The sequence below is a fragment of the Ursus americanus genome, chromosome 28 (genome assembly GCF_024610735.1).
Source record: "Ursus americanus isolate L20-20 chromosome 28, mUrsAme1.1.p, whole genome shotgun sequence".
Classification (NCBI taxonomy): domain Eukaryota; kingdom Metazoa; phylum Chordata; class Mammalia; order Carnivora; family Ursidae; genus Ursus; species Ursus americanus.
In genome coordinates this window covers 38,806,655-38,830,663 of record NC_142154.1, presented here as the reverse complement: position 1 = coordinate 38,830,663, position 24,009 = coordinate 38,806,655, and the positions used below count along the sequence as shown (strand labels likewise).

The following is a 24,009-nucleotide window of genomic DNA, read 5'->3' as shown; positions in this document are numbered from 1 at the left end:
ATGTGGGAGAGCTCCCTGCTCTCCATAAAGTGCTCCAGTACGGGTCAGGGCGAGCAAAGATAGGGCAGTCGGACACAGAGGAGGAAATCACACAGATACAGAAGAACTTGACTGTCACATGCCTCTTGCAGGAAGGTCCAGGCCCCCGGAGAAGACAGACAAGCTGCTTGCTACAGGGCCGTGCTACCTGTTCTGGCTGGCTCAGGAGCTGCGTCTTCTGCTGCTATCTTGCTGGACCGAGGGATGCCGGTTAACTGCTTTTGAGGTCTTCTGAAGCCTCAAGTGCACACATGGAGCAGCCCAGACGAAGAAACAAGCACCCCACTTACACAGCTTGCAGTTCCTGGAACAATTCTAGCATTTTTTAGGTCTATTTGCAATTCTATTTATTCAAACAGAATACAATCCTTGTCCTTTCAAAATATCATTTTCAAGTATGGACTGTTTTGGTAAGCGACGTCTTACATACTTACATATATGTCTGTACATAGGTATACATCTTATGTATATGTGTATGCCTGTAGCAGTCTCCAGTCTTATTAAAAGAGACAAGAGGAGTTTTGGTTTAGCAGGGATTTGATAGGTTAAATACATAAAATCCCCTTTTGGATGACAAAAGCTCTTATTATTATGCCTAATACAGGTCACAGACTGAAGTAACTGAGATGCTAGTCCAGTCTTTGGATGAGACTTTGGTAAGAAAAGCAGGGAAGCTGCTCTCAGTGACCACAGACCATAACTATCTTTGGAGAACATACTTAACTGAGGAGCTTTTCTTATGGACATTAGGGAATCCCAAAAAGAAATAATTTCTACAAATAAATCTGCTAAAGAGATACCAGCAGATTACATGAGGGAGCTGGTTTGTGACAACCATGATAGGGACTGAGGGCTTTGCCTTCCAGGTTATAGGACTGCAGGCTCAGGACAGAAGCCACGTTGCTCTGAGGGGCCTAAATTCTGGAGCGGTAGGTGTGGGTTACTGAGCTTAGTACTGATGCTTAGTACTCTCAGCTCCCTTCCGTGACCAGCCTCAGGCTGTCTGTGCTGAAGGAATGGTAGGTGGTCGGACTTTTATTCCAGGCCAGAGCAACAGAAAAAGCCTGACAACTTCCCGGGACTTCAAACCTTGACAGCTAAGCTCTGATCTTTAATGTTTCTTAGACAAATGGATTGATTTGAACGCTGGTGGCAAATTGAAAACAAAGCAAAATAGGACTTGAAACTAGAGTGGGACAGCTGGCCAGGCTTATGTTCAAATGGTTCTGCAGAGAAGACATTGGGGAGGGGGGAGCAGGGACACGGGTGGGCTACATTCTTTCAAGCTCCCAGTGAGCTCCAGGCATAGTGCCTGCCGCCAAAGTAAGATGCCGGTAGTCCCCGTCCTTAGCGGGCTCGTAGTGTGCGTGGATAATCTAGACGTGCTTCTTCTCTTTCTCTCTACGGCAGTAAGTCATTACCCTGTGGTAGGCTAAGAACTGCCACGGAGATGGGCCGGTTGTTCCAGCTGCATTGAAGGAAATTCTAAGTCACCTTCAGGGCAACAGGGAGGATTTCTGGAATTAAATGACTAGAGCTGGGTCTTGAAAGAATTCTTCAGGCGGGAGAAGTGAGGGGCAGGGAATTGTGTGTGCACAGGTAAAAGCAGTAGCATGCTAAGGGAGGCCCTACAGGGCGTGGACAGGTGCCAGGGAGTGGAAGTACTGGGAAGAGAGCTGGGGCCAGCTCGCCGGAGCGGGTCCAGCTTGCTGACTTCCTACCTGGTCTGCTCTGTGCCAGAGGCTTGCTCTTAGGAGCAAGAGAACATCCACACCAGGGTTTTCTGTTCCCCATAGTGCCTGACTTGGGGTGTGCTCTGGAAATACGTGGCGTAGTACATAGCACTAGATGAAGGGACCAGGGACTTCTTAGCACATTTGACGATTACTCCCCACCGTTCAGCGCCCCGTATCCAGGGGAATTTGAAGATGGGAACTCCTCTGGTCTTTCATTTGGACACCTTGGTAGACTTGATGATACTTTCCATTTAATAGATTTTATTTAAAAATAGAACTTTTGGAAATACAAGGTAAGTAACCACAAAGCATACATTCTAGTCACAGAAAGTAGATAATTAGCCATCTTAGCTTTGTAAGATTTCTTTCCTCTTTTTTAAAGGTTTTGTAAAACTACCCGGGTCCTGCAGGGTCAAGCAGATTCTAAGTGTACTACTGCACAGGTGTACCATGGGTGAAAGCCCCCCTCTACTGTCCTGAGCCCCTGTCTAAGTGTGCCTCGCCTGGCTCCAGGCTCTGCAGCAGTGACATGCAGTTGTTCAGAGCAAGCCCACTACGGATGTGATTATAGAAACTCTCTGGCGTCCCCTTGTCCCTCAAGTGTCCATTGCCCTGGCAATATTAAAAATAGGGCTAGATAACGTTAGCATTTCGGTTTGATAGGCCCTTCCTTTTTGACCTGTCACCGTTAGGACCCAGGGTTGGTATGTTTAGCTAGGACGAGGTCCACTTGAAGGAACCAAGAATCAGGCCTGTGGACTGTAGATCTGCCCCTGCCATCTTTCTCCTTCCTCACAGAGGGCATCTGACTTCTGTGAGGTCTGGTCTGTTCCCAGGCTGTGTTCCCCTCTCTGGAATCGCTCCTTGAGGACAATGAGTCTGCGTCCTCTCATTAGCTAAAGTCTTTTGTTTGTGCCCCTTGGAAGAGGCACTTTCTAGGAGCTAAGAAAAGTGCCTCACGTGAGTTTCACCTCTCCACAAAGAGTGGGCATTTTAACTAAAGGCAACAAGAAACACAACACACATGAGGAAGAAAATGGTACGAAAGCAAGGGAGAAAAATGATAAGGAGATTCGGAAGCAAGTTGCTGCCTCAGAGGCATCGGAACCCCTGCTAGAGTGGTTTATGTAGCTCTCTCTCATCCACTTCTCTTAGCCTTAGATGTACCCAATCATAGAAAAAGAAGGTATATTCAAATCCTAGAGGAAGATGGGGAACAGGGTTTCTCTTGAGTTTGGCTGTTCTACCTTAATAACCCAACAACCTTTTGCTTTCAGGGGTAACCATCACCACACTGAAAATGTCATGCTGTAGGGGTACCTGGGTAGCTCAGTTGGTTGAGCACCCGACTCTTGATTTTGGCTCGGATCCTGATCTTGTAGTCATGGGATCGAGCCCCATGTCAGACTCTGCACTCAGTGTGGAGTCTGCTTGTCCCTCTCCCTCTGCTCCTCCCCCACTTGCTCTCTCTTTCTCTCTCTCAAATAAATAAGTAAATACATAAATTATTTAAAAGGCAATAAAAATGTCATGCTATAATAGAATAAAGACCAGGGCATTTGATAGAAAACTCCAGAATCCTGTGATACGAATGAAAAAAGAAAACCAGTCTGAGCCTAGGAAAGTCTTTGTGCAGTCCTTGGGCAGCAGTTCTCAATTTTGCCTCTCCTGCCCTGGAGACTTTGGCAATGTCTGGAGACATTTTTGGCAGTCAAAATTGGGGAGCTATTACGGGCATCTAGTGGGGAGAGGCTGGGGGTGCTGCTATCGCTGCAGTGCACAGGCCAGCTTCCCAGTGAGAATTATCCAGCCCAAAATGTCAGCAGCACCAAGGCTGAGAAACCCTGAGCTAGGGCTAACTTACAGTTAGGCAAGTCTGCCCTCAAGGACAGACTGCTACTTTTGTTTTTCTCAGCATTTTATTTATTATTTTTAAAATTTTTGAATTTAAATTCAATTTAGTTAACATATAGTTTATTATGAGTTTCAAGGGTAGAATCCAATGACTCATCAGTTGCATGTAACACCCAGTGCTCATTACATCAGGCGCCCTCCTTAATGCATCATCCAATTACCCCGTCACCCACCCACCTCCTCTCCGGCAACCCTCAATTTGTTTCCTATAGTCAAGTGTCTCTTACGGTTTGCCAACTTCTCTGTTTTTATCTCATTTTATTTTTCGTTCCCTTCCCCTATGTTCATCTGTTTTGTTTCTTAAATTCCATATATGAGTAAAATCATATGGTATTTGTCTTTCTCTGACTGACTTATTTCTCTTAGCAAAATACTCTCTAGTTCCATCCACATCATTGCAAATGGCAAGATTTCATTCTTTTTGATGGCTAAAGGACAGACTACTACCTTTTAAGGACAGAAACCAAGTTCTTCATCCCTTTTCTAAGCACAGTTGAGAAAAAAGCATGGTCAAGCTAAATGATCCAGTCCCAATTTTTCCAGTTTGGCTAAACCTCAGAGTCAAATCTCGAAGTCCTTGTACTTTCTCTCCTAGAGGATTTCCTTTACATTACTTTTCTCCTGGCAAGAGTGTATAAATACGTAAGTTCGAATTGCTCAAGGCTCACACTGACAAACGGGTCACCTCATAAACTGAAATGGCAAGTTATAGCCTGAGGTCCCTCCAAGTTGGTGTGAGAGGGCCCTCATGAATGCAGGTGTCCCTGAGGGGTGAGATCTGGGGCTTCACTCCTTTGGGGCTGCCCTCCCCACTGCTCCTTGGGAAACAGCCCTGTTAGCAGCCTGTGTCTTTGAGAAGTGAGCGGGAGGGGACAATTCTGGCCAAGTTTCTATAATCAGCCTCCAAATGAGCCGGTTTGCCTTGGACTGCCATGGTTTATCTCTCCAAGGGGAGAGCTGGGTCCAGCCTGGGCCCTTGGAAACAGCAGTTCCAGGTGAACCGTTCAGGAAAGGCGGTGGCAAAGCGGCATTTGGGCTTTGAACTTGATATCCTAAGCTTGGAGTCGGGCTCCAGGCTTCTGCTGAGAGGCCCCTCAAGTTCCCCAGCTAGATTAGGAGAGTCTACTGAAGCGCTCTGCTACAGGCCTGACTACACTGCCCACTCCGTGAGCGCCGACTTAGACCTGAGCCGGTCTAAGAAGATGGCTAATTATTCCCAATGCCACAGTCCATTGTTACAAGTAGAGGTTACTTTGGGATGTCAGACTCAAGTTCCTGCATGTTTCTTCTGATCCTCTGTAACTGTCCTCAAACACTGTCCCTGCAATGTAAAGTGCGGATGGGCAGTTGTTAGTGTCCACTTAGAATCATGGAACATGTTAGCACGGAAAGGATGTTAGCTCACCTAGCCCGACCTATCATTTTATGGCTGAAGAAACCAAGGCCAAAGAAGGGACATGATTTGCTTAGATCATACAGCCAGGAGGAAACAAATTGAGGCCTTTAACCCAGGTATTCTGTCTATGTGGGAGTATTTATAGGGGGGAGTATTTATCACCGTATCCCCTGTGACTTGTACAGACCAGCCCAGAGAAGGGATCTGATTACTATCTTTGAATCACAAACAAAATTCTGCCTTATCTATTTGGGCCCAGTCCTTTATCTCTAGGCAGAGTTTTTATGTTTTTTATTTTATTGAAGAGTTGAAGTATTTTCCACTTAACCCTTGACTACTACATACTCCATTTTGAAGAACAGGAAAAGAAAAAATTACATTCAAAACAGATCACAAAGGGATAATTCTACACAGTTGAGGCACTTCCTAGAAAAGAAGTCGATAGTCATCATATACATTCTCAATTTTTAGGAAGGGTCATTGTTCACAGATTCCGTTTTCAGACCGGGAAACGGAGGAAAAGAGAGAAATTACCTTAACCAGTGGTATCTGGAGAGACGAGCACAAGAGATAAATTCCTGGGCAGTTCTTGATTCAGTAACTGACAGAAGAACATAATTCTGACTGTATGTATGGATCAGTTCAGAAAGGCATGTTTCTAAAGCTTTCTGGCAAGGGCCTTGAAACACAGTCTTCCTATGTTTAACTAAGCTTAGTCAGGGGTAGTGTAATCTCACACAATAAGAAAGGAACAACAACAACAAAATAGGTGCACCAGGTGAGTCAAGAGCTGATTCTCAGACAGAGGGGTCAGTGGGGTCATCTTTAGATATGATCACCCGGCCCAGTCCAGTCACAAGTGATGTAAGGAGATCAAGTGGAACTTGCACAGACCCACCCTGCTTCGGACCACTTGCGATTCCCGTATCTAGAGCAGTTCAAGAGTCTCCAGTGAGAAAGTGAACTTGGAGGTCTGAAGAAGGGTGTGGCCCCCAAGAGTGCTCCCTTACCTGTTTCCCTGGACCTCCGGCTTCCAACAGTATTGACATAGGGATTGAACAAATAAATATGTTAAATGTTCTTCTGGGGAGTTATGGTTACAGATTTAAAAGGAAGAACTGAGCTTTCATAGCATTAGGACTAAACCAAACTTCAAGCTTCATTCAGTATAGGTCCTGTGTTCCTGTACTTAAGGAGATGAGATAAAAGGGCAGTGAATGCAGACGCTTTCTTGCCTGATGGTCCTGTCATATCAGACCATGAGCTGCTGTGGCTACAAAAGTGGATTATGCCCACGCTCTGAGGCCTTACAAAGGACCTTCCCTGGATGCTGGTGATGCTGGGGGTGCTGTGAGTCACCTGGCAAGGATGAAGATGGGCCTTGATGCCAAGAAAGCCTAGGGTGAGAAGTTCGGAGTTGGATCTCATGCAAACAGTCCTATCATGTATCTTAAGAGAAAGGTAGTTCTCCAGAACAGAGAGGTCCCCCAGAGCATCCTCTCTTCCCCATCTGCGGGAGACTCCCAGATTTAATGAGGGCTCTGGTCCAGGTGCCTGGAGGCCCTGGCTAGTGTTTCCCCGCAAAGGCTCAGGGAAGTCAAGAGCAGTGAAGGGTGACCTCAGTAAACCCACACACAGTAGCTTCTTACATACCCTGGTTCCCTTGGCAGCCAGAGTGCTCGTAACCCACCTCCTAAGGGCATCAGTGACAAAGCCCGAGGGCAGGGCACCCAACTTCATGTAAAATGGGTATCTTGGCACCACACTCCCCACATACACTGCATCTTCTCACCTTGTCGGAAAGAGATGTACACCTGCCTCTCCTCAAACTCCTGGACCTGCCGGAAGTTGTTGACCATTTCTCTGGGGGATGGGTCATCCACGTATGTGTAGTACAGAGCAGTCTCCAAAGCCAGCAGCTGCAAGGGGAGCAGCAGAAAGATACCCCATGGGCAGAGTGATGCTCTCTTGCCTGACCTCAATAGGGAAGAGACCTCTGGGGCTTGGCAGGAGGCACATCAGAAAGCTGTGGGAAAGCCAGAGAACTGTTCCCCTCCCCCGCAGGTGTCTAGCTGGCTGGGCACGGGGTGAGGTGCTCCATCCCCTCCTCCTGAGGTTTGGAGGGAGGTTAGTGCTGTTAACTGCTGGGTGGCAGAGGGGCTCCTCAGCCTCTCACGGACACGGCATTCCTCTTCTGGGACCGCTTTGGAACCCAGCTCTAAATTAGAGGGGCCTGAGGCTTATTGTGATGGTCTCATCAAAAGGAACAAAAAGGGGGAGGCAGGAGTTTCACAGGTCCTCTGACGACTGGTTCCACAGAATTTTCATACACCCACATAGATTATATAATCGGTTTCCAAGGCAGTTTCTAGCTTAGGGTATTACTGCTTCCCCACACATTTCATCTCTTGATTCATCACATCTTTATCCTCGTCCGCCTACCTGCTGCCATTTATCTGCATCACTCAGATCAGTAGCTCAGAGTAAGAAGAAGAGCGACAGGGAGGGCCTTCTTGGACTTGGGAAGAGGGGCCGGGGGCAGGGTGGGCCAGAAGCCCATGTGTGGTACTGCCCTGGCCGGGTCTCCTGGACAGCCAGTTTTCTTCTTGATGAATTTCTGGGAAGCAGAGGGATGGGCAGCGACCAGCAACTCTGGTCTGACTTTGGGGCTTAGCTTTGTGGCCAATCAGCGGGCGATCCCACAAGCTCCCTCATCTGTCTACCTTTCACTTTCATCACCTGTAAAATGAGAGGGTCAGAGATGATTGCTGAGAGTTCTGTGCCCCCAGTTTTGCACTAGACTGTGAGCTTCTTGAGCGCAGAGACCCTCGCTTACTCACTGCTGTAATCCCAGCCCTCTGGTTTGTTAAACCATCTAACTGGCTCTGTCTTTATTCTGCCCTGTAAAGGAACCGTGCTCTCTCCTGCCACAGAGGAAACAGCTACTGAGGGATATATTATGAAATGCAGCTTAACAACTCGTTTGTAAGGAACCGTGGGAGGGGTTCATTTTCCTAGCTTGACTCAATAGCTCCACTTCTGAAGCTCAGCCTGTAATTTCTGCCATGCTTCCAGGCACTTGTGATATTTGGAGAGGTTTGGCATAGCCGTCAGTGAAACTCTAAGTGAGGAAACCAAATTGTTGATTATGAGCTGGGTGACAGCAGGGACCGAGGTGCCACGTGGTCTCTGACTCAGAAGGGCACAGTTACCTGCTCCTGGGAAATTTGCACAGGGTTCCGGAAAACCGTCCAGAGCACTGTGGGGTGACAAGGAGGTGTGGTCAGGGACCCTTTGTAGCGGTAGTACTCATCAGGCCTCTCAGGAAGCAGCTCTTCGATGCTGAAACCCGGAATGAGCACTGCTTGGCCTGGGGACACATGGTGGGGAAACGGTGTCAGCCTTTCTCCCCGTGGCAGAGGGCTGCTGGGCCTAGGACTGAGCCTAGAATATGAACCTGCCCCCCGCATTCATTTTCCTTCAGGTCACATGGGAGTGAATACCTCCTTCTCCAACAGAGGGCGAATATGCATCCAGGGACCCCTACCTTTGTATCTTACATCTTGAAGGTGCCTGAAGATCTTGTCATAAGATGGATTGAAGGAGCCCATCTGCAACAGAGACAGGGCAGGTTGAACTGGGACAGAATTCCGTCAGCTGAGCCTGGTCTGACCATTGCTCATGGAAGGGCTCAGCTAGGGGTATAGAGTCACCATTACCAAGATCCTCCCTGGAGGACGTACTTTACTAGGACAATTATGAGGGATCCCTGGGCTGTTAGGGATTTGGGGTGATGGTCCTGTCCTCTTGCATCTCAGGATGCAAGGCACTGGGGCTTGCCTGTCCCAGGGCAAGGAATATAGCTTGTGCTCCTGATTATCAGGCTGTGAGCCTTAAAGCCACAACTGGCATGTTCTCTAACCAGAACTTAAGGGAGCTTGAGTTCACACAAGCCAAGTCAGGCAAGTAAGCATGTTGAGAAATTGGGTACATGTTGTTTTATTAGGGAAAAACATGCAAGCAAATCAGGAAACATCCCCATTTTCTGGGATTCAGGGAAGAGTGGAGCTTGGGTATCAGGAGTTGTGTAAGGGATTCAGGCACCTGATGAGACAGCACTGAGTGATGCCCGCTCCTGAACCCCCTATACACAGGTCCTATCCAGCCGGGCTCTACTGAGCTTTATGCAACAGGGCTAGGAACTCGGGCTCATTTTTTCCAGTGTTCCAAAGGACATGCCCATTCTGCTATCCAGCTAAGAGCTGCTTCCAGGCCAAAAGAGAAGGTCCCCTATGGAGGAATACCTCCATCTCTAGAGGCAAGAACAGCCAAAACGAGAGTGAGCCATACAACATCCAACAGACAGGTATTCATGGACCAGATGTCGAGTCTGATATCCTGGCTTCAAATTTCATGTAAAATCCCTTTAAACATCTCTTACCTCTATGAGAACAGCTAGGACGGCGAGGCCCTCTGACTTGTTACTGGCGCTGCTGGCATTGGGGTACAGGTCCGAATTATAGTGGACGATATGCAACTGCAGTGAAAGAAAAGCTGCTCACAGGGGATGGACGACTCATGGGAACCCTTGGCTTTTGCAGGAGACTCAAATCCAACAGGGAGGACAGAACCCCTCTACCCCTGCCCCAGGTAGATTAGGCCTCTCAGACCCTTTCCTTCATGGGCTCCCCAGTTTTCCCTTTTCCCTCAGTCCTCCAGACCAAAAACTCTACCAGGGCAGACTGTCCATCTTATTCACTCATTATATTCGTGTCTGATATGGTACGTGGAAAGTACGAGGTATACAATAGATAAGGGAGGGAGGGAGGGAAGAAGGGAGGAAGGGAGGGAGGGAGGAAGGGGTTTTTACACTAGCCACAAAAAAGCATGGGTGCTGGGGCGCCTGGGTGGCTCAGTAGTTAAGCGTCTGCCTTCAGCTCAGGGCGTGATCCTGGAGTTCTGGGATCAAGCCCCACATCTGGCTCCTCCGCTGGGAGGTGCTTCTTCCTCTCCCACTCCCCCTGCTTGTGTTCCCTCACTGGCTGTCTCTCTCTCTCTGTTAAATAAAAATAAAAAAAAAAAAAAAAAAAGCATGGGTGCTTTGGAGGACTTCTCTCTTCTGATTTCTTGCTTCTTTTCTTCCTTCCTTCCTCCCTCCCTTCCTCCCCCTCCCTCCCCCTCCCTCCCTCTCCTTCCCTCCCTCTCTCCCTCCCCCTTCCTTCCTTCCTTCCTTCCTTCCTTCCTTCCTTCCTTCCTTCCTTCCTTCCTTCCTTCCTTCTTTTTAGAGCGGGAGATGGATGGGAGAGGGAAAGAGAGAATCTTAAGCAGACTCCATGCCCAACATGGATGGAGCCAGATGCAGGACTCAATCTCACTACCCTGAGATCATGATCCTGAGGCCATGACCTGAGCCGAAATCAAGAGGCAGATGTTTAACTGACTGAGCCACCCAGGCGCCCCCTCTGATTTTTTTCTACTTATTCTGGAGCCTAGGAGAAAATGGTCTCATATAGCTTGTCTAGCCTCAGCCTGGCCACTCTGCCTCTGGTCTGGAAGTAGTAGGAGCTGAGGCAGGAAACCTCCAGTGGTAACTTGATTGTAACTGTATCCAGAGTAGAACACTATTTATCCCTCAGGTGGAAAAAAATCACAGCATGGCTTTTCTATAGATTGAATCGGCCCTGTTTTAAGATAGCAGAAAACAAGAATGGTACTCCCTGAATGTAGATTCTTACCTTTACAAGATAAAATTCTAAGCTCATTTTTTTCAAAGCAAGAATTACTTGTCATTATTAAACTAAGGAAAAGAGAACTTCCTGAGAAATGTTGGATTTAAAAAGTCTAAGCATTAAGACATTGTTATGACAAATTCTGACAATGTTTAACCTAATTTTTAATCCAAAAGGTGGTGTCACCTGTCCTCCAGGAAACTGTGTTAATAGATACGTCTATATATATGACAGACATTTTTGTTGATTCTTTGCCTCTTGGGACTATAACATATTGAGATTTTCTCTCTCTGTTCTTTCTCTTCATCTCTTTTTCTGTCTTACGTGGTTGTAAATAGAATTCAAGCATATTTTATTGAATAGAGCTCAATGTTCCTCACATTTTAAGTGACTTTTTCTAATTTTTAAAAACTATACAAAATTATTTCTTCTTTTAAGTTAAGTCCTCTGTGAAAGATCTCTTAGGGGTGCCTACCTCACTACCTTTCCCCATGAAGGATAGAGCCTGTCACGTTCCCCACACCGTGTTAGCCTGGCCCAGCTTTGAGAAATGGAGATGTCTATATGGCTAAGCCCCTGAAGGTCCTAGATCCTTATTTCTTGTTATAGCTGCCCTGTGTGCTCGTGGTCTGTCTCACCACTTTTCTTACTGTGTTCAGATTAAATCAAGAGGAGATGAAGACTAAAACAGACAGAACAGAATTCCCTGCTGAGATTAAGAGGGTCTTCTTTACAGGACTCAGTCCAGAAGAACTGCTACACTTTCAAGGACCCTCCATAGAGAATCTGCCACTTTTGGGTCACCCTCATGTATTTTCTCTATTATAGACACGTATGGTCCATCTTCACCAGGCCCTTGGTGACCATGTGGCTTAAGAGCAGAAAATATAATAACTAGAAATATTTGTAAATGCCCAACTCTCCCAGCCTACACCCTAACTCCTTCTTTATTCCCCATGGGTAAGTAGAAGCCTCCACATCGCAATTAGCCTGAGAGAAATTGCAGTCCTGGAAGTTCAGAGATGGGCCTGGTTTGAAGTACGTGCACCTCCAAGAGTGCCATCCTATTGGGCCAGAATTATAGCCCCACCACACTTGTAACTCGACCTGTAATTAGCCTGAGACATTAAGCAGTTTAGCAACTGAGAACAGAGAATGGTCACGTCATTATGTACCTGGCTGAAAGTAGCATTTATCTCCTTGTATTTATTGCCTTGTAAACGTTCAGAACCACACTTCCAAGTTCTTTTTTTTTTTTAAGATTTCATTTATTTATTTGACAGAGATAGAGACAGCCAGCGAGAGAGGGAACACAAACAGGGGGAGTGGGAGAGGAAGAAGCAGGCTCATAGCAGAGGAGCCTGATGTGGGGCTCGATCCCATAACACCGGGATCACGCCCTGAGCCGAAGGCAGACGCCTAACGACTGAGCCACTCAGGCGCCCCAAAATGTCACATTCTTTTTTTTTTTTAAAGATTTTATTTATTTATTTGACAGAGATAGAGACAGCCAGCGAGAGAGGGAACACAAGCAGGGGGAGTGGGAGAGGAAGAAGCAGGCTCATAGCGGAGGAGCCTGATGTGGGGCTCAATCCCAGAATGCCGGGATCACGCCCTGAGCCGAAGGCAGACGCTTAACCGCTGTGCCACCCAGGCGCCCCCACACTTCCAAGTTCTATCCCATGGGAGCTCTGAAATGGAGCAACTCAAGCACCCCCGTGTCCCCTCTGCACACTGGGGGGGGCAGGCACAATACTCCGTTCCTCCTGTTTTCTTTTGGCCTTTTGGGTTAGTGCCTCAGAGCAACATAACACAGGGCTGTGCTGACATCCCAAACTATCCTCATTGAGTCTCTCACTGCCATGATGTCCTGTGTATTGTAATGCCAGTCATCCCTCAGCTTGTGGCCAAGTAGAAGAGTAGCCCTGGGTCCCAAGGTTCCAAGCACCACCTATACCCAGGGAAAGGAAAGATGGGATGGCAAAGGCCTATGCAAACAGCATGGCATGTGAAGAAAGACTGAGAAGTTTGGGGAAGCAATTAGCCCAGTATGATTCAGCAGTGGGATACACACAAAATATTATATAGAATGGGCTTCCTGAAGCACATTCTCAGATCCTAAGATCGTAACTCAAGTCTAGGGTAAGAAGCTGCTCTGATTGATGAAATCTTGAGATCTCTAAGCTCTATAACACTGATCAAACCCTTATAAGCAGGGTCATCCACTGTTTTTCCATTGACTGCAGTACCTCACACTTCTAACAGGTTTGGGCCCTTGGCCATAGTTGGCTCCGTGGTATTGGAGTACACAGATGCCAGAGTCAAGATGTTATTATGTACCGGGGATGACCTATGTTGGCCGGACAAGCTGGTGGGATCTTGATCTGTGCAAGCAGAAGGGCGGTGTCTAGAAAAGGGGTACGTGCATCACTCTGTGGCCCCCTGGGAGCATTGCCTTCTGAGCAACATCATTCAGTAAATGATGGAGAGCAAACTCTGCATGTTCAGGAGAGGAAGGGGACCAGGACACCTCAGATGAGCTGCAGGGTGGCTGGAGTGGCTCTACCTTCCTGTGTTGCTGCTAATGCCAGGGGTGGGCGTGGGGAGCCTGAAGGCAGCCCTTTCTTGTGCTCTGATCTTACCTGTCCACCAGCCAGGTGGAGGGGTGCCAGGTGGAGGGGTGCCAGACCACCCACCGCCAGGCAGCTTCTGCCAGCCTGACGGCCCCACTCACCTCCGCGGCAAAGTGCTTCCCACCGACAGTGTGCTCAGAGCCATGCGGGTCATTCTGGTTCCCCCAGTGCAGGTGCAGCTGTGTGGCAGTGTAGCGGGATCGGAGGCCCTGGAGGTGCATGTCCGGGATCAGGTTCAGCCTCACTGTGGGGAGTAGAGCCTTCAGAGCCCTGGTCTGCTGAGAACCGCCTGAGAGCAGTTAGGGAGGCAACACTTGCCTGGGCCCAGACAGGAGGCAGGTGGATACAGCAAGTGGAGAGACACAGCCTGAGGGTCAGAAACCCAGGCTCTTCTCCTGAGAAAGTCCCCATTTCCCTAAAGCAAATCTAGCAGCACCAGCACCTTCTTGGTTGCCCTGGGGAAAGGACGGCAGGAGCACAAATACTGGACCAACAGGTGGATGTCTTGTTCACATCTCTGTGTATTACATACCCAGCTATGACGATAGAACCATTACTGAAGCATCTGGCACGCTGTAGAATAATATAACAATAACAATAAAGCTACTATTCATGAAGCATCTACTGGATTCCAGATCCCAACATACATAATCTGTAGTCTTCACAGTGCACATCAGTATGTCCATTTTCCAGACAAAAGCTCAAGGAGGTTAATATTCTTACCCAGAGTCTCGTGACTCCTCAGTAGTCAAGCCAGGATTCAAATCCAGATTTTTCTGACTCCAAAGCCTGGGTGACCCCACAATGAACTGCGTGGCTCCTGGAGTATTTGAGCTAAGGGGCTGACAGGCTCAGGCCTCTTCCCTCCCCCCTCCCAAGAGATGTGCTTCTTCTGAGAGGTGCTGCCCTGGCAGACCTGCCTCCAAGATCCCCTGAATGAGTGGTCCAGGCATCCCTGGGCTCCCCCCCCCAGCCCCCGCCCCTTCTCCTGGGTACTTCAGTGGAGCCCCCTCCCTGCCAGATGGACAAGAGCAGGCCAAGGAGCTGAGGGGTGCTCAGAGATCCCCTTGCAGATCTTAGAGGTATCTCTCTCACCTGAGTGGCCATCATTGGTCAGGATAAACTGCTCGTTGGCAGAAACATTGTAGCCTTGGAACCCCAGGGGCACAAGGCTGGCGTCGTACTGGAGGATGTCACTGTGCAGGTCTATTGGGGACTGCAGCACACCCCCACATGACGGGTACTTCTTGGACCAACTCTTCTCCCCATCGGGACCTGGAAGGGGAGATCAAGCCTAAAGTTTAGTCAGCTTTCCACAAACGTTTTTAACTCACTTTCTAATTCTGTGTTCAGTACGATTACTCCTTTTCTCCTCTTCATCCCCAGAGGGTTATTCTTCAAGGCCCAGAGATCTCAGCCTACTGCTCACTTGCTCTTAAAGTGATGTGGGGAAAGGACTAGAGCAGCCCCATGCCAAGGACGAGGGCGCACCAAGCTCCGTGTGAATTTTACATTGTTCATATTTTGACACAATACGCATCCTCTCCGTATGAAGACCTATTGATTTTCAGCAATTTTGCATCTGTTTATGGAGCACCTATTAAGAGCAGGAATAACTCAGGGTCTTGAGGCCACCGGGTTGAACATAACAACAGGGCCCCTGCCTGCCCAAACTTGCATCCTCTGGGATGCTTCAGGCTGGAAAAATTGGTGTCGGACTGACCACAGCTCCAGCTAGGTCTTTGGGGCTGGTGGGTTTGCAGGTATGATCTTCCTAATAGGAAGCCCTTGAGGACATTGGCTCTTGAGACCCACACATCTAGAGCAAATATAAAACCCAATCTGATAGAGATGCTTGAAAAATATCAAGTAATTATATGCCTGGAATCACCGAGCTAAGTGCAAAGTTTATGCTGGGGGAGTGTGACAATACGACAAACTAGTGCCAAACTACCAGTGAGCAGGAAGAGACTTAAAAAAAATAAATCCTCCAGGGCTCAGGCTTCTTGCTAACTACCGGGTAATTGTCCTTCCTCTGGAAATGGCAATAAACAATACAATCCCATGTTCAGATAAACGTTCTTCCACAGGAAAAAAAAAATCTTTAAAGAATGTAAAGCTGTGTTTAAAAGATTATCTCCCGTGGTAATTAAATGGATTTTCAGGTGGAGGTTTCTCCAGAAAGGCAAATAATTGGCATGTCATGGCTCGTTAGGGTAGAACCACCGTGCCCTGTGGGCTCTCTCCGAGTTGGGACCCAAGCTTTGCCATCTGGGGTCCATTCATCAGTATTTCAGCACCAGGAATGACAGTAACTGGAGCAGAGGGGAAAGGAACTCCACTTCTTCCGGGAACCCATCCATAGACAGCAGCACTATTTCACAAGAGTGGACGTGTGTACACTGGCCTCACAGAATCCCGGCTCCCTACCCCTTGTTCTCTAACTAGGGAACTTCATCTGAGAGTAAGGAGAGTCAGAGAAAAAAGTTGGTGCCCAGGTGCATTTAAAATGCTATGCGGAGTTGATCCGGGGTCTGGACATACACGAGAGAACCCTACTAATTTTGCGAGACTGTCGACATTTGGGTATACCTTTTTGGAAATGTTAGAGCTTGAAGGGATTTCGAAATTTCCTGTCCAACCTTTCATGAGACATCAGTTTTCTCACTTGTGCATGTCAGTCAGAGTTTTTACTGAGCTGTATTTTAATTTTCAAGACCTCAGAGCCCTGGACTCAAAGCAACTCAACTACACCAAGATGGCAGAGGGAAAGGAAGGCTGGTGGACACCAAAGTAAGACTATTACTCAACCACGGACAAAACCAAATTCTTTAGGGACAGTAGGAAGCAGAGATGGAACAATCATGAGGTATGCAAACCCTCCCGTCAGGAAGAGGCACAGCTACAGGGCAAGCCTTCTCTACTCACAATGACGTTTGGACCCACAACCAGGGTGGCAGAAGCTGCCAGCCAGGCAGGAATGAAAAAACTCAGTGAGTGAAGAGGCAAAGCAATGAGATGATTTCTTCTTGGACACATGACTAAAGGGAACTAGGAAGGACTTTCTTTTCCCAGAACAGAGGTTCCAAAAGGTTTCATGAAGAGAGTATTCTAGTGCTAACTAAACCAAGAGCTCTTTGGGGACAGGAACATCTCATTTTGAATATCACTGTGAACTCATGTTGTGATTAGGGGCACACACATAACAGGCATTTGGTAAACAGTTTCCCAAAGAATAAAAGACCCCACAGAACAGAGAGCTTGGGAAAAGGTTATCAGGAGTTTTTCTTTTTCATTGTGTCCTAAATACTCTTTATTGGAACTGACACTGAATTAGGTATTTGGGGGCAGGAAAGGCTAGGGACATAAAAGGCAACAGAGCCGGTGTTAGCAAAACCTTCTTCGGAAAGAGGGGCAGCTATGTTGGACTACAGGAATCCAGAAAACAAGATTTCAGCGCCAGCCACCACCTCAGTGAGTGACCTTGAGCAAGTCACATTCCCTGCCTGAGTCTCCTTTACCCTCCACACAAATGAGAGGGTTGAACACCGTGTTCTGGAAGTTCCGTTCTGGCTGTCAGCTCCGAGATGGATGGAGATTACTAGGACTAAGTGCCTCCACCCTCTGTATCAGGCAAGTTTGAACGAGCTGGAGAGAGCTGCTCATGCCAAAGCAGCCAGCACCCAGGCATGTGACACGGTGCCTGGTGGGAAGCAGCTGTGGGACTGAGAGCTCAGGGTGCTGCTGCCCCCCGGGGCTGGCGAGCCACCTGCCTGGGGAACCTGCCACAGTGTTAGCTGCCGTCCCCAGGGGCCGCTCATCTTTGAGCACCAGCCACAGCCCCTTAGGGGCAGCAGGGCCTAAAAAGCCTTTCCAATTCCTCCTGCTTTATTATTATTATTTGTAGTAGTTTGGTCCTTACAACCCTATAGGATCAGCAAGGCAAAAACCGTCATTTTATAGATGAAGAATTGAGACTGAATGATTTGCTCTAGTGAGACCTTGGCTTAGTAACAGAGTTACCTTGCCTGGGTCACAGAACCGCCAAGACCTTCTGTTTTCATATTTATCCAGGAGATTTGGGGCATGCCTGTTCCCTCCCTCTCCTGTGCTCTCCATGAAGGCAATGTCACGTTCAGCCCTGCCTCTCCCATGATGCCTGGCACAGAGCGGGCCCTTACCCGTTTGCGGAGCTGCATTCTGATGCTGATTTTGTACTTGTTCCTCTCCAGGGAAGCATGCCCCTCTATGAATTCCCTACCACCTCATATTATTTTTTTCCCATCAAAAAAAAAATTAGGTCACTTGCACAGGTTCAAAATTTATCTTCCTAGCTTCCTGCATGAGGATGTGTTCTGTTTGGGACTACTCAGTGAGAAAGAAATCTGGTTGCTGCCCTGGGGCCTAGGAGATGGCCTGCCAAGTATGGGGCTTCACAGCAGTTCATAGGACCCCCCACCAGCATGGGATGGCCAGTGTCCCCTTCTTGCACGGCTGGGGACCTTGTCAGAGCAGCTTCCCATCTTCGTGGCTTGTGAGTGAGAGGGGTGTGCGGTGCCACGTGGGTGGGCACCAGGGAACCAGTATCGGGGTGTTGTCAGTAAGCCCCTCGCAGCCCCCCATGCCTAGCCTCTGCCTGGGGGATGTGTGACTTGTTGCCGAAGTAACACTGGCCTTTCGTAGGCAGCCACAGCCCAGACTGTGGCTTTTCAGCTTGTTCTCAACTTTCACACTCATGCCAAGTGCCCTGTGCCGGGAAACCTCACTTGGGACGGACTCTGCCAAAAGAGGCGTTTATTTCCAGCTACCATAAAAACTCAACTTTTCTCAGTTTTGGCTTTGCCTTTTCAGTTAATTGGATTCCTCACATGATCCTGATAAAGGAGATCATGTGTATCTCCCAGTTTGTTTTTCCAAACAAAGTCAAAGCATTATTTCTTTCCAGCTCCTGTTTTTCTGCTTTAGGCAAAACAGAAGTGGGCCAAATTTCTGTTTTGAATTGTGACAGATTAACATGGCACAGCTCAAAATGCCTCTTGTGACCTCCGACTGGGAATTATGAGGCCCAGAGTACAAGATCTGCATTACCCAAGGGCCAGAAGTTTTGTCTTGGAAAATTTCAAGTACATATAACAGCAGAGAGAAGAGCAAAATGAACCCCCACGTCCCCCAGCTTCGACAACTAACCGTTGGCAGAAACAAATCAGCCTCATCTGTATCGCACCCTCTCCCCTACCCCTGGGTAAGCCTGAAACAAACCCAAATAGTTTTCGTCTGTACATACTTCAGAATGTGCCTCTAAAACACGAGGACTCTTAAAACCACAATACCATGACCACACTTCAACAGTTACTTAGTTCCTTAAGGTTATCAAATCTCGTCAGAATTCAGTTTTCCAACAATCTCATCAATTTTTAATGGCTTATTTGTAAGCTTCAGGATTCAAGTAAGGTCCACATGTTGCAGTTAGTTGACCCGTTACAGCCTAGCTCTCAATTTGATGGTGCGATGCCTCATCAGAGAACCACTGGCCCCGCTCTTCCAAGGCTCGGAATCTCAGAGCCGGGCTGGCTCGGTCCATCCTTTGTCCTCAGTCGGTCGTGGAGTCCTACATGTCTGTACCACCACCACCTCTACCACCCCAGGACGGGCCCTCCTCGTGTCACACTGCACAGGCTTCCTGCAGCGTCCCCGCCTCAGCCTGTGCTGTCCACCCCCAGGCTCCTTTCTAGTGACCGAGTTTAACCAGACGTAGCCTTGCTCCTGCGGCGCAGCCCCACCCCGCCCCTCCCTTCCTCCCAAGCCCGCCTGCCCCACCCAACAAGGCCGAGCAGAGCCGTGGCCGGCTCTCATGGCCTGCAACACCTCAGCCTGTCAAGGCCTTCCGTGGCCTCATACCCTTCCCAGTCAGCCCCCGTGGTCAGGCCGGCTTCCCCAACCTCAGAACAAGCCATGAACTCGAGCTTCACAAACATTCTTATGCTAAAAAGGTGCTTAAAGTGCCACCCTCTTTCCCCTTCACCCTTCCAAATCTTGTCCACGCTTCAAAGTCCAGCTCAAGTCCTGCCAAAGCTACTCCAGTGCTTTCTCCCAGCCCTGGCCTCCGTAGCCAGCCTGCCGGGGTTCGCACTGTGGTGCAGTGATGGGAGTGCGTGTTGAGGTCTCGAGTACGGCTGCTGTCTCCAGACCAGCACCTGAACCACCAGACTAGAACTCTGCAGAGTTCAGAGTCCTTTTGGAGACTCGAGCTTTTTGTCCCATCCCTCCCGCATGTCTGACATTGTGGCCCTGACAAAACACTTAAGAAATTGAGTGGAAGGGTTTCTTAGGCTCGTTTCAGAAATCTAGCCATAAGGGATGAGAGAAGAGTGTGTACACGGGCGCACCTGGCATTAGGAAGGTGAGGGTAACGCGAAGGGTTTTGTTCTTAATGGATAGACTTGAGCGCACTTCCATACAGAAGGGAAGGGGAGGAGAGAGGGAGGGTTGGATCTGGGAGAAAGAGGAGCCTATGGATGGAGGGTGGCCCCGAGAAGACAGCGGGCTGGGGAAACTCCAGCCAGCAGAGGTAGAAAATAACTCCAGGCTGAAGGAGGCACTGGATAAATGTTCATCGTATGGATCAAGCAGACACTGAAGCCTGCCTGGAAATGAAGCCCATGGAGTAAAAGCCCCGTCGGAAATCCGGGAACTGAGCAGGACTGCGAACTCATCATAGGCGATCGGTTGTGGCGAGACAAGCCATCTGGTTTTCCGCATTCCGCGATGTGCGCAACCCAAGTGCACCAGTGAGCCTAAGAAAGTCAATGTCATTATTTCTAACGAACTCATACTTCACTACTTTCTTAATACATCTTGTGGAGTTTTTAAAAAGTTTTATTTATTTATTTGACGGAGCGCGCACGAACGGTGGGGAGGGGCAGAGGGAGAGGCCGTCTCCCCGCTGAGCTGGGAGCCCGACGTGGGGCTTAATCCCAGGACCCTGAGATCATGACCTGAGCTGAAGGCAGATGCTTAACCAACTGAGCCACCCAGGCGCCCCAATACATTTTGTGTCTTGTTTTAAAATTTAATTACAGAAAATTTCAAAGTAGGTACAAAAGTAGAACATCTGGGAGGCTCAGACGGTTAAGCATCTGACCCTTGATTTCAGCTCAGGTCATGATCTCAGGTTGGTAAGATCGAGCCCCACATGGGCTCAGCATGGAACCTACTTAAGATTCTCTTTCTCCCTCTCCTTCTGCCTCCTCCCCTCTCTCCAAAAAAATTAATAAAAGTAAATTAAAAATTAAAGAGTATCGTATAGTGGCCCTATGTACCCATCTATCTACCCATGATTAATTTTGTCTACCCTCCTCCACTGGACTACTCTGAAGAAAATCTATGGATGCTGATCCGAAGATAAGAAGTCTTTAAAAATAACCACAATACTATTTTCACATCTAAAACCTGTTGGCAGTAATTTCTTAATGTCATCAAATATCCAGTGAGTGTTGTGGTTTCCCCAGTTGCCTCATAAACTCATTGAACGGTTTATTGGAATCCGGGTCCAGACAAGGTCATGTATTGTGACTGGTTAGTATAGCTGCTAGGTTTCTCTCTATCTGCGTGCCCCGCTTTCGTCTCTCCCCAGTATTTGTGTGTTTACTGTGTACATATGTAGGTAGACTTATTACTGCCTCAGGCAAATAATCATTTATGCAAGTAAATGAAGGATCATTTTATTATTTTATAGCCTGTTTGCGGACATGGTATGGGGTAAGTAAAAAACTTAATGGGTTGAGTAATTTCTTATACAGCTGGTACATACATTGTAATAATCAAAGCACAGAGAGCTCCTTAGAAGACAAGAACTACGCAATAACTGCTAGTTTCTCACTGGTCACTCTTTCTCACTGACTGTACATCCCATGTGCTCAAGAATAATACATATTTCAATAAAAATATTGTTTGTAACTTGGACTCTATCTGATAAGTCTGGACACACACAAAAAAGCGCATTCGTTGTTATCCTATTTTGAGGTTTGTCTTTTTGGGCCTTTCCAAGCCGGTCTGTCAGATCTACTGCTGCCCCTGACGTTTCTTGGTGGTCACATTCTCCGAGGTAGCCTCCTGCCCGTGTCTGTGGGAATGTCTGTGCAGGCAGCTGCCTGGGCTCCAGGGCATGTCTCTTTGGAGTGGCTACCAAAACACGGGGTCAGATCAAAACCTACCCCAGCGGATAAAGCTCTCATGGCAAGGCTTACATATTCTGGGTGTTGACACACCTTTTTTTCAATCAATAGCCAAAGTTTCAGTCCAATAAAACCTTTTGCTCAGTCCCCCAAAGTTTGTTTTCTAAGGGGATCTGACTATATAATAAAAATGGACCACGTCCCGACGGGTATATTTAAATGGAAGTGATCACTGATTGTGTACCAAATTTGAATACACATTTAATGAAATGGATTACATTGGTCATTAAAAATGCATATTCAAATGTTGACTAAATACTCTCCCTCGGAATGCTGCTTAGTTTGGAAGTGAATTCGTTCATTTCTTCAACAAATGGGCCTACCAAGTGCCAGGCGCTGTATTAGGTGCCGAAGATGTGCTGCGAGCACAACAGATCTGGTCTCTGTCCTCATGGAGCTTATATTCCAGTGGATGAGACAGATAATACATTGCAAAGAAGCAAACCAATACATAAATAAAATAATTCCAGTCTGTAATCAGTGCTATGAAGGAAATAAGCAAGGACAAGGATGGGGAAAACGTAGAGGAATCACTGTGGACCAGGGGCTACAGGAAGGCTTCCCAGAGGCGGTGCCTTTAAAATTGAGACTTAAGGAATGGGACTGAGCCTTCGGGCCCGCTCTAAGCCCATCTTGAAACCACACATCCTCAGGATGTTGTTGGGATGTGGAAGCCATGTTTAAAAAATATGTTTAGTGGGGCACCTGGGTGGCACAGCGGTTGAGCGTCTGCCTTGGGCTCAGGGCGTGATCCCGGCATTATGCGATGGAGCCCCATATCAGGCTCCTCCACTATGAGCCTGCTTCTTCCTCTCCCACTCCCCCTGCTTGTGTTCCCTCTCTCGCTGGCTGTCTCTATCTCTGTCAAATAAATAAATAAAATCTTTAAAAAAATATATGTTTAGTATGTACTTCGTAGCTCCTGCAGTTTACTTCTGAAGTTGATTAAAAGACATACAGCTTCTCATAGAAGCCGGGTGAGTTCAGCCTCTTGGTATGTGGAGTTCCCACATAGTCCACCTGGCTGGATTCTGGCCCCCACCCTGCAAAAGACCACATTCCGCCAAGTCTGCCTGTTTTCCTGCCGGGCAGGTGGAGAGGCATGGCCGTAAAGACCAGGATCCGGCCCAGAAGGAAAGGAGGCTAGCAGGGGTGGGGGTTAATGATTGATGGATGAGGTCTTATGACTTTATTATAAACAAGTGGAGGCCAAAGAATCAAACTGGCATTTTCCTTTGTTAATGTTACCAACGAGTCAGAGACAGGGCCGTGGGCGAGGGCTAGAGTCAGGGTTACTTGTCATTTACCAAGCTTAAAGTGGGATTGCCGAAGGAGGTGCGTTCTGCTTCCTTGGGTTTTGTGTTACAGGTTAATACAAACGGGAATGTTTTCTAAAGTTGCTTTCATCTATACTTTATGTCAAACTGTCCTCTTCGTTATTTCAGTTCGTGTTTGGGCCAGACTGAGAGGAGGGGCTGACACTGGGCTAAAGCCGTGCTTGGGCATCATTTCCAGATTAGCCATGGGGTGGGGGTGCGGAGAAGAGGTGAGCTGAAAGACTGGCCACCACCTCAGCTCTCTGCTAGGCCTCGGAAGCCCTTCTCCTTCATGTGCCATATCTAGAGACACCCCCACCCCAGTAATGCTGTGGTTTTGAGGGAGAGGGGAGGTACAAGGGCAGATAGCTCCCCCTGCCCATCTCACCCCCTAACGCAGGACAAAGTGTTTCCCCCTCCTCTGTGCTCCTGTAGGGCCCTCGGCATTTCTCTTTTCCCAGCAACACCTACACTTATCAAAATAATATTCTATATCTTTCTACCCCAGTGGTTCCCAAAGTGTAGTCCCGGGGCAAGCATTATCATCATTGTCATCACCAGCACCATCATTGTCACCTAAGAACTCATTAGAAATGCAGATTCTTGGCCCCACTCCACGCCTCCTGAATCAGGCACCCAGGGACGGTGCACAGGGGCTGTCATCAAGCCCACAGGCGATGCTACCGCTCCTGGAGGCTGAGAACCACCGCACTCGGCTTTCAGCTTGCCTCTCTCACTCTTGCGTCCCTGACTCCTATCCCAGAGCTTGGCAAACTCAACGTCCAACAAACGGTTCTTGAGCAACAATAGTGACAAACCAGTAAGTTAAACAAGTCGCTACAGCGGGAAGAGCCTCAGCCCAATAACGAAACCCAGGCAGGCACTAGTCACTGGTCCGCGCGCAGCCCACATTCTTCCCTTCGGTCTTCCTTGACTTATTCACAAACGAATCGTGGTGTAAAAATGTGAAGTCCGTAGTCAAGCCGGATGTCCTGCTCCATCCTCCTTAAAA

General features: G+C 48.1%; 2 protein-coding genes across 11 annotated transcripts in view; one reads left to right on the top strand and one right to left on the bottom strand.

Annotated features, from left to right (window-relative positions):
* Window positions 1-6,141, top strand: part of APH1B (aph-1B gamma-secretase subunit) — a 58,872-nt gene extending 52,731 nt beyond the window's left edge. The window contains exon 7 of the mRNA XM_087856890.1: window positions 132-6,141. The gene's annotated coding sequence lies outside the window, so the exon portion shown is untranslated. The remainder of the gene's footprint in view (window positions 1-131) is intronic.
* CA12 (carbonic anhydrase 12) overlaps window positions 1-24,009 on the bottom strand; it is a 54,281-nt gene that overhangs the window by 7,028 nt on the left and 23,244 nt on the right. For all 10 annotated transcript variants that reach the window (XM_087856884.1, XM_087856885.1, XM_087856886.1 and 7 more), the window contains 6 exons: window positions 14,543-14,722; window positions 13,549-13,691; window positions 9,527-9,622; window positions 8,633-8,696; window positions 8,298-8,455; window positions 6,878-7,004 (listed from right to left, as the gene is read on the bottom strand). In XM_087856884.1, coding sequence (XP_087713010.1) covers window positions 6,878-7,004; window positions 8,298-8,455; window positions 8,633-8,696; window positions 9,527-9,622; window positions 13,549-13,691; window positions 14,543-14,722 — 768 coding nt within the window. The remainder of the gene's footprint in view (window positions 1-6,877; window positions 7,005-8,297; window positions 8,456-8,632; window positions 8,697-9,526; window positions 9,623-13,548; window positions 13,692-14,542; window positions 14,723-24,009) is intronic.